The sequence below is a fragment of the Populus alba genome, chromosome 5 (assembly GCF_005239225.2).
Source record: "Populus alba chromosome 5, ASM523922v2, whole genome shotgun sequence".
Taxonomy (NCBI): domain Eukaryota; kingdom Viridiplantae; phylum Streptophyta; class Magnoliopsida; order Malpighiales; family Salicaceae; genus Populus; species Populus alba.
Genome location: NC_133288.1, coordinates 9231565 through 9241668, shown reverse-complemented (window position 1 = coordinate 9241668; position 10104 = coordinate 9231565). Strand labels below are relative to the sequence as shown.

The 10104-nt window shown below is 34.7% G+C and overlaps 2 protein-coding genes across 2 annotated transcripts; both read left to right on the top strand.

Annotated features, from left to right (window-relative positions):
- The first annotated feature begins 3314 nt into the window (after nucleotides 1-3314).
- On the top strand, nucleotides 3315-4363 carry LOC118029854 (uncharacterized). The gene has a single exon (XM_035033800.2). It carries the CDS (start codon nucleotides 3399-3401, stop codon nucleotides 4101-4103), a length of 705 nt encoding a protein of 234 aa, XP_034889691.1. The 5' UTR covers nucleotides 3315-3398; the 3' UTR covers nucleotides 4104-4363.
- Nucleotides 4364-7152: 2789 nt separating this feature from the next.
- LOC118029853 (thaumatin-like protein 1) lies at nucleotides 7153-9459 on the top strand. Its single transcript, XM_035033799.2, has 3 exons — nucleotides 7153-7523; nucleotides 7635-8331; nucleotides 8912-9459. The coding sequence occupies exons 1-3, from the start codon at nucleotides 7463-7465 to the stop codon at nucleotides 9036-9038; spliced, it is 885 nt and encodes a 294-aa protein (XP_034889690.1). The 5' UTR covers nucleotides 7153-7462; the 3' UTR covers nucleotides 9039-9459.
- Nucleotides 9460-10104: the final 645 nt, after the last annotated feature.

Below are 10104 nucleotides of genomic sequence, written 5' to 3'. Positions count from 1 at the left end.
TCTTTATCCCTAAAATTATTTTTATTTAATTATTCAACAATAAAAGTCATGAAAAAAATTTTTTTGTTTGGAATTTTTTTTAAAGAACAAAAATCAGGACAAGCGCATGATACTAAGATCACAAAAGCAGGCCTAATTTTGTTTAACTAAATAAAAATGTAGGTCTTTTTTTATTTGAAGTTAAATAAAAAAATAGATCATTGATAATAAATAGTAAAATTATATTTATTTTTAATTTGGGAGATCAAAAATACATTAATTAACAACAACAAAAACTACTAAAGGGTAAAATGTAAAAAAAAAAGAAAATAAGGCCAGTTAGGCACTGTTGGCCCTTGATTAGAGGTTCGGCCCACAAGCCTTTTACTGTGTTTTAATTTAAAGTTTTTTATGGTCAAAACTTTAATTTTAAATTTATTTAGACTAAAATTACCATATAAACACCATATAAATTTTTATTAACCCAAAAACTAATTAAGAAACCCAAAGCACCTTAAATTAAAGAAATATTTTTAAGCTTAGATCTATTATCTCAAGTGATATTAAAAACCTCTTCATTAAATAAAACCATTTAGCACCAAAATTTATTATTTTGGTGATTGAAGTTGATGTCAACTAAAATATTTTTTTTTCAACCAAATTACTGATTGGAAAGCGTATCCAATGATCTAGATGAGTATAGATATTACTTACACTACTAAAACACTTAGGTTTTGTTATGAAGTTGCACCATCGTATGAACAATGAAGCTCCTTTTTTAAAAAAAAAATCCACCCTTTATTATTCAATTTTCATCCTTTATTTATTATTTTTTTTTCTTATATAATTCTTTTATGTCCTAATTAGATGAGATTAAGTTTGAAATTGTATTAGAAAAAAAATCTAAATAAAGAGAACTTATTTTATTTTTATCCTTCAATGTTTTTTACTTTTCTTGATTTAATCCTTTTATGGCCTCACTAGATGAGATTAAGTTTGAAATTGTGTTAAAAAGAAAAAATATATTTTTGAAAAGGACTTAAGTGTGAAACACTAAGAAAATACTTGGCCACTCCTAAATTCATGATAATTTCCATTTTGATCCATAAACGCATTTTACTTATTTTTTAGTCTATGAGTTAGAGAGAGGAAAGAAAGACTTTCTAGATAACAGTAAGGAGAGAAAGTCATAAGTTGATCACAAATCGACTATAGAAAAAAAATCTTTGTGTCAACAGGTTCCTTTTAGTGAGAGTAGTTCATTAAAGGTTTTTTTTCCCTTTAAAAATGATAGGAATGGCAAATTGAGTTTCATTTGGATTTTTTGAATTCATTTGATTTTTGTTTTTTTAAGTAATTTTAAGTTGTTTAGGGTTATTTGATGGTTTAAACAAATTTGTTATTGTTTTTTGAAGTATTTTTGGGTGAAAATAAGTTTGAAAATGAAATTTTAAGGCCAATTCCCTTCTTGATTTTCTAGACACCACAATGGTGACCGAATTCTAAGTAGTAGCAGACAATACAATACCTATTTTTTTATATAAAAAAATTAGCAGGAATAAATTACTAGTTGTTCACCCTTTTTTTATAGAAAAATTAACTCCTCATATATCGTGATAATAAGACAATTATCTTAATTTCTCATAATCTAGTTTTTCATAATAGAACAAAATATATAAAAGTTGATAAATACTTTATCAAAAAAAATATTAATGGTGGAATGATCTACATGCCATATGCTCTAACCACCGAACAAGTTACTTAATTAGTAAGCTGACAATGAAAGATATTTTCTAGCAAACTTGTGGGAGAGTGTTGTAAAATAGAAGATTCTAAATTAGATTGTTGACTTGGTTTCTAAATTCATGCCTTTTATTCTATTTTAAATAGGAATCTTGTATAAATTATTTTGAATCAAGTAAATAAATTGATTTCCAAGTAATACTTTTGTCTTCACAATCAATTGCGAGCACACTACCTCTCCTAGATTGAAGGAAGAGCAGGAAAGGGCACTACCTCTTCTAGATATTATTTGTTAGATTATTCATAGTATTAATCTTTTCTATAATAATATCATTCAAAGTAATAATAATTTATATAAAATGATGCTTAATCATAATGTCAATGTGTTCTATCCTTTCATGAAATATCTATTTTACTATTAGAATACAAAACAATCATCAATCATCGCAATTGAGCTTGCTCGGTATAGCTCTTAGTTAAATAGTCTTTTTTTTAAAAAAAAAAAAATAGTTTCCTTGACTTTCAAATATTTTCCATCCAAGTGTGGTTGATAATGTAGTGCATAGTATTTTTGTAAAATTGTTTTATTTTTTAAATAAATATATCAAAATAATATTATTTTATTTTTTTAATTTTAATATTAGTACATCAAAACTATCAAAAGTATTGAAAAGTCATCAATTTGATACTTTTAAAGAAGAAAAACATTTTTAAAAAAATAAATTAAATTGCAAAAATAAACACACTCTAAGTACACAACCAAGTATTTTTCCTTATTAAACAATTAGGAATTCTTATGTTAAAGGAACTCTCCATACTTTGTATAAAAATCATTGTCATTAAACCCGTCTTGTTGCAATAGATTAATACAAACTTGACTAATTTGTTTCAATATTAATGTAAAAAAAAAAATCAAGTTAAAATTGAATCAAACAACTCATTGTGACCCATTTGTTTCATAAAAAATAACTTATTGAAAATCATTTTCTAAAGAATTCCATATTTGTTTACTTTTAAGAAAGTTGATCAATAAAAAATAAAAAAAATATATGTTTTTTGCTGATTATATCGAATATAATCATCAATACTTTGATTGCTATATATTTTGTTTTTAATCCTTTTTTTATTTCACTTTTGTCCTTTAAAATTTGATTTAATTTGAATTTTGTATTAATTTTAGTCTTTATTCTTTTAATTATTATTTTTTTTCTCCTTTTATTTTCTTAATTAATTTTTTTTATCTATCATATTTGATTTCTATTTTTTTAATTTTTATTTAAAATAATTTATAAAACCAAAGTTTTTTTCAATTTCATCATCTTTCAACTTTTTTATTTTTCATTTGATTTTAATTTTTTTATTGCTATTTATTTATTTGAAATAATTTATTTTTATAAACCATTTAAAAAATTATTTTCTAGCAAATAAATAAAGCCTAAATTAACTCTTTGTATAGTTAAAATTCAACTTCACCCTTTATAATATTGTTTTGATATTTTATTTATTAACCCGAGTCACCTAAGGTGAATTTACCCGACTCGGACCAAACCTCACGCTGAATAATAACTATCATTATAAACACCCCTGCCCTTACAAATCTTCTGGGTCTGGGAGAAAAATTAAAAAAAAAAAGAAAAAAAAAAGCCCTATATCTCTCTCGAATTAATCAATCATAAATGGCGGAGGAGCAAGTGGCGGCGACCAAGGAGGAGAGATCGACCGGCAGGGTGGTTCGTTTCAGCGACAAGAAAGGATTTGGATTCATCAAACCTGATGCAGGCGACAAAGATCTCTTCGTTCACCACTCCGCCATCAAATCCGACGGTGGATACCGTACTCTTTACGAAGACGACGTCGTCGAGTTCACCATTCTACTGACCGACGACAAGTACCAAGCGGTTGACGTCACTGCCCCCGGTGGCGGACCTATAAAACGCCGCACTACCTTCTCCGGTGGATTCAACCGCCGCAACAGCAATACCAACGGTGGTGGCTGCTTCAATTGTGGGAATCCTGGCCACATAGCTAGGGAGTGCAACAATATCATTAGTAAGAGTTACAATTACAATAATAATAACAATCGCGGCGGCGGCGGCGGCGATTTTGGTTGCTACAAGTGTGGGAACAGTGGGCATTTTGCGAGGGAGTGTACGAAGGGGAATAATAATAATGGGTGTTACAGTTGTGGAGGGTTTGGACATGTTGCGAGGGACTGCCCGGGTGGGAGTGGAGCTTGTTATAACTGCGGTGGGCATGGGCATTTGGCTAGGGATTGCACCAGTGCGAGAGGAAGTGGTGGAGGAAGGTTTGTCAGTGGTAATACTGGCGGGTGCTTTAACTGTGGGAAGGATGGGCATTTTGCTAGGGATTGTCCTGAATGAAAGATGGATGATGGTAATTGTTTCTGTTACTTACGGGTTTATCTACGCTGGTTGCTTCTTTTTTGGGTTCATGATATAGATAGGATTGTGTTGCGGTTCCACCCAGTTTTGACACAATATATGTGATAAATTCGGATTAAAAGTTAGGTTTTTTTTTTTTAAAAAAAAAATTTCTAATTTCTATCATTGTTAAATGACATTGGAGTAGTTCTCTAATTGAGCGGTTCTATTTTTTGTCAAGTGTTAATTACGGGATTTAATGTGATGGTTTGATGCTTTTTCGGTATTTCTGATATGGGAAGTCGACGTTTCTAATTCTGTCATTGTCTGGTTCGATGATGAATTCTCCAACTGCAGCTTCTCCTTTTAGTGTTGGACTTTTGCAATGTGTTCCGTATTCAGGTTGATATGTTGTTTATGCAATAGACTCTTTGGTCGGAATCTTTAATGTAGTGCTCTTCTGATGTGAGTATATGACTGAGAGTTTGGAATAATGATTTAGAAGCACTGATGTCCCATTCTGATATGAATTCGTCTTTCTGTTCTTTGGTTGATTAGATTAGGAGAGATATCAGGGAATTCCTGATCTCTGTCTCTTGCAGATTAGCTTTAAAGTGAAAGGGTTGTGTTTAGAGAAACTTGATTTCACAACCGTGTCCCTTCTTAAAGCATGTCGAAGTTCAAGTCCATGGCAGTCTGCTTCGGATGGTTTGCCATGTATTTCTCCCATGTTTCAAAAGGAATGTTTGTTCCTGGGTGCCATCGTAGATTGCTTGATGTGATGTTTTAGGGTTGATATGAATCAAAGTTTTATGATTCCTCATTTAAGATGTTCTTACATCCATCGAGGCTTTCTTTACTGAACCCCAAACTGCCAAATGCTACAAGTAGAGAAGCTTTTAGGGCAGTTGAGTTTGGCTTTAGTTGAGAGCTGAGCTTGGGCTGTGAAATTGTACAAGGATCATAAGAGCATGAGAGCTGCCACTCGTGGCTGCATGTAGTTCAGCTGCGTGTGTGATAGGCTAGTAAAGTTGTGAAGATATAATGATTTCTGTTTTTTATACTCTGCAATTTTTTGGGAATGGGGTGTTATTGATGAAGTTTTAGGTTGCCACTGATACTGTAATTGTTGGTGCGTAAAGGTAAGCTCTTGTATAAGCGCAACTTTGTTTATGGATTGCCACTCCCAATGCATAGATGATGCGATCCTTAACTTCAACACTAAAATTTAATCATGTTTGAGATTTAGACCAAAGAAATTCAAGAAAATAATTAATGAATTTCCTTAGGATACATGGGATAAGTAAGTTAGACTTTAAAAAGATATCAAAGAATAAAAAAACAAGTTTTATTGATTAATCTTTGTGGTGTTTAAGTTGTTGTTGTTTTTTTTTTTTTTTTTTTTTTTTTTTTTTAAGAAGAAGAAGATAATCGGTTTTTTATAGGGAAAAGGTCTTGAAGTTGTTGAAAAAAATTGCATACAAACAACAACTTGTGTTTATATTTGTAGCTTGAGAAATTTAGCACTTATATATTTTTTTTTTATTGAACAACAATTCATTTAGATTTATACTTTGTCTTGTTATAAATATAAGATGAGAATAATCAATTGAGTATAACTTTTGGTTCTCCGAGGCAATGTTTTTATTTGGTTAAGTTGCAAACCTTTAAATCTTAAATTAGCAATTTAAAGGATAATTTCACATCAATTGAATAACTTTTTCACTTGTCATGAATCCTTTATGGAATTGAAGACATATTTCTTTGGCTTTTGAATGTTGATGATAAAGTGGGCTTCTTACATTCTGGATACAGGGGATTGTTTTTAGTTAAATGTAACCTTCTTTACTTGAAATTTAGTTGTGTGGAAGTGGAAGTTGTTGTTATCATCTTGCACCTGTAACGACCGTACGACCTTTTCGTGTCCGGCAGTGGGTAGTGCAATTTGATACGAATACAGTGATGGAAGAATTATCTGTCCAAAGTATTTTCCATTAAGAAGTTGTGTCTAAAACATGAGTTCAGCTCTATGTCCATGGAATCTTGGAGATTTCAGGTGAGGATTCGCGAGCTGAAGTTCTCAAATTTGCACCTCCTCTCAGGTGGAACCCAAGCAGTCTGATGTTTGACTGGGTTCGAATTTCAGGCCTTTCTGCTGGGCTTATGAAGTATCAACCATCAGGGCTTTTGATGATTTAAGCAGTCATCATGGTGGGTTGTGTTTAGATTCATGCATTGCTGTCTGCTTTAGGATTTTGTTGATCAACGCAAGAACCACTGAACAAGAAGTTTCTCAAACCCAGAAAAGAGAAGAAAAAAAAAAGATATCCTAAGAGTGTCAAGTTGCTAACTTGTGCAAGTGAGACAATAGCACCGTGATAGATTAATATAGACGTCTTATATTTTTCGATTGAGACGAGCCCTTCCATTCTCTCAAGAGACACCATAAACAAAGTTCACAAAGGACTTCCTTTCCTTTTTACGATGATACGGGTTTCCACTTGCCAGAGGATAAGATTTCTAGATGAAATGGAATTAATTTAAGAATATTTAATAACCACAAGGGCTCCATTAGAGTATGAACAGTGGCAGTCACACATGTCCCATCTCACCGAGAATCATCCTTCCTCGCGTGTGAGCCATGCACGGCTCAAACGGGGGTAATGGAAGCCCTGATCAGTTTGTACGAGGTCAATGGTAGAAGAAAACCTTGGACTGGTGTCGTTGACCTTTGAAGACTAAAGAAATATTGAATTGTTCTAGGATTTCAATACTAGGGTTGAAGTTCATCTAAAGAAACCAGTCAATCAATCATGTGCACAATCGAACAGAATATATTGATTTGTTTCCGATTTCATCATCCCTTTGTAGGTTTTGGAATTTGGAATCTCTGCCTGCCGCCCCTTCTGTAGCCATACAAGATGGAGTTGAAATCCATAAGAGTGCAGAACCACAACGCATCCTTTGCTAACATCCAAGAGCCTATAAATAATATATAATAGGATTCATCACCCTTACTTTATTGTTATTATTCACATTCTGGCAGTACCCTGGCATTGGCTCAACCTCCCCTCAGAATATGATGCTTCCCTTTGCCCTAAGCAAGCTTGGTAATGTGTACACGATAACCGACCTCTTACTGCGACGGCGCCTTTGTGCATGTGCTCGTATATTGGGCCCTAGACGCGTATATGTACTGCCCCACAGTCCTTGGACCCTTGCTGCTAGCACCTGATACTCACTTTCTTTATATATAGGACGACAGGTTCCTCCCCAGACAAATCAATCCTTACAAACTTCCAAGTCCCACCAATCAAAACAAACAGAAAACCTCTCTAAATTCTCAAATTCATTCATCAATGGCTAGGCCTCAACCTTACATTTATCTATTCTGTTTCAGTTTCCTTCTCACTGTTTCAGGTAACAGCAATATGAACAATCTTTGATTCCTCTTTCTTTAATGTGTAGTCAAAAGCTCTGTAACTTTTTTTTTTGTCACGTATTCATGTGGTGAACCTATGTGTCACGCAGGTGGATATTCATCAACGTTTACGATAATAAACAAGTGCAATTACCAAGTTTGGCCTGGCATACTATCAAACGCGGGTACCGCACAACTTCCCACTACAGGTTTTGTTCTCCAACCTGGCGAGTCAAATTCAATTTCCTTCCCAGAGTCTTGGTCCGGCCGCTTATGGGGCCGCACCCTATGCACCCAGGATTCCACCGCGGGCAAATTCTCTTGCCTTACAGGCGATTGTGGCTCTTCTACTCTAGAATGTTCCGGTGGAGGCGCTGCCCCTCCTGCCACTCTGGCTGAATTCACTCTGAATGGCGCGGACGGGCTAGATTTTTACGATGTTAGCCTTGTGGATGGCTATAATCTCCCAATGTTAATAACGCCACAGAGTGGCACAGGAGGGAATTGCACGGCAACCGGCTGTGTAGTAGACTTGAACAATGCCTGTCCGAACGAACTTAAAGTTATTGACAGTGGCAATGGTGAGAATTTAGCGTGCAGAAGTGCATGCGATGCGTTCGGAGATCCGGAATATTGCTGCAGCGGTGCGCATGCAACTCCTGATACATGCAAGCCTAGCTCATACTCTCAATTTTTCAAAAATGGCTGCCCCCGAGCTTACAGTTATGCTTATGATGATGGAACAAGCACTTTCACTTGTGCCGGGGCCGATTATGTTATCACTTTCTGTCCAGCTCCTGCAACCAGGTAACATTGCCATTTCAGATAAATTGAACATTTTTTGTTATCACATTAAGGCCCTTCTTGTCGCCTTGACAGTATATACACGGCTGTTTTTTTTTTTCCCCTGGTCATTAGGAAATTGGAGGTGATCATGTCGGTCTTTCAGACATCTTGTAGCATTTATTAATCTTTGTTTTCAGTTAGAAAAAAGAACTTTGTTTCTGAATGCTTCGGATGTTTTAGGCTAGTTGACCTTTGAAAGGTCGGCTCTTGTTTTGATATTCCAAGGGGGACCGATTTATAGTTTTTTTATTCAAGAATATGCTCTGCTTCACACCTTTTTTTAAAATAAAAAAAATCACGAGTGCTCCTCCGCGTTGTCGACATCGGAAACTTTGAATTTATTTTTAAAAAAAATTAATTTATTTTTTTGTGTTTTTAGAATTTCCCATCTAATTAATGGGACACCACTCATCCTCAAATCCTTCCCCTTATTTCTTAATTAGAATTTCTTCATGTTGAAATTGGTGATATGCATGTTGTTTCTCGATGGTTTATTAAAGTGAGTATTTATTGATGACGGGTGGTTCATGGCTGTTTGCAGTCAAAAGTCGGCAAATGGGCAGCAGAATCTGCTGGCAGCGCCCGTCTCAGCCGGCTCGCACAACACGTCACCCTACTTCATTGGCGGTTTCATCACAATTGCAGTAGCAATTTGGCAGCTCTTCTGATCACCAGGGAACATGACCACCGCTAGGTGCCATATCCAGGGATAACATTTCCCAGAGCCACATGAAAATACTCTGGAGCAGGGGATGTTTCGATCGGGGCCCACTTTCTGGGTGCCACAGTTATGTCTGTGGAGCCCGATGAAGTTAAGTCACTAGCCTGCAGATTTTGGATCTCTTCGAGTGTGAAAACAGGGACCGGAAATGGTGACCGGAAGGGGCAGATCATCATGCATCAGCAGCCACATTGATGGCCTGGACAAGCCGGAGAAGATAAAAGGACAGAAGATCAGATGCTGGCATGTTGATTTTGTGTTCATTTTTTGTGTTTTGTGATAAAAATAATACAAGTAGAGGAGTTTTCTTGGATTGTTTCGTGCATTTTCTCTTCTTTTCTTCGATTACTTCATATTTTTTTAAGTCATTTCTCTTGTTTTCTTTCTTTGATGACAGTTGCAATTTTAGTTAACACTAAGCTTATTGGTGGAGGGTTAAGCAGTAGGAATTTGTATCTATCATGCAACCATATCAGATGATCTCTCTCTTGAGTGTTTATATATATATATATATATATATATATATATATATATATATATTAAAGAACTCTAAAACGCGTGGGGAAAGTACTGTAGCTTTCCCCACGGTTTTCCCTGCCAAGGCATAAATTGTCGCTGCAGAGGTTTGAAAAAACGTTAGATCATAATACCAGTGTCTTAAATGCATTGAAAAATTAGACTGTCATTTTCCCCCCTGTAACTGGGTCTTCTGAATTATCTGACATCTGATCACCTTTAGAATAATTAACTTACGTCTTCAGGTTTCACTTGGACAATGTCAAATCAGCCGGTGTTTTTTTAATGGTGCATTAAATGCTTGCAGGCTTCTTTTAGAATAAAGTCAAGCTGTCTGATCTTCTTTGATGGTGCATTAAATGGGTGTGGCGTTGGCATCATTATACACATATTCTTGCCTCCGTTTTCATTATTTCCTGTTCAGTTTTCATTGGCATTTCTATTCTGGTTAGTCTGCTTTCTAATTGTTTAATTGCATGGGATGATGCTTTTTTGAA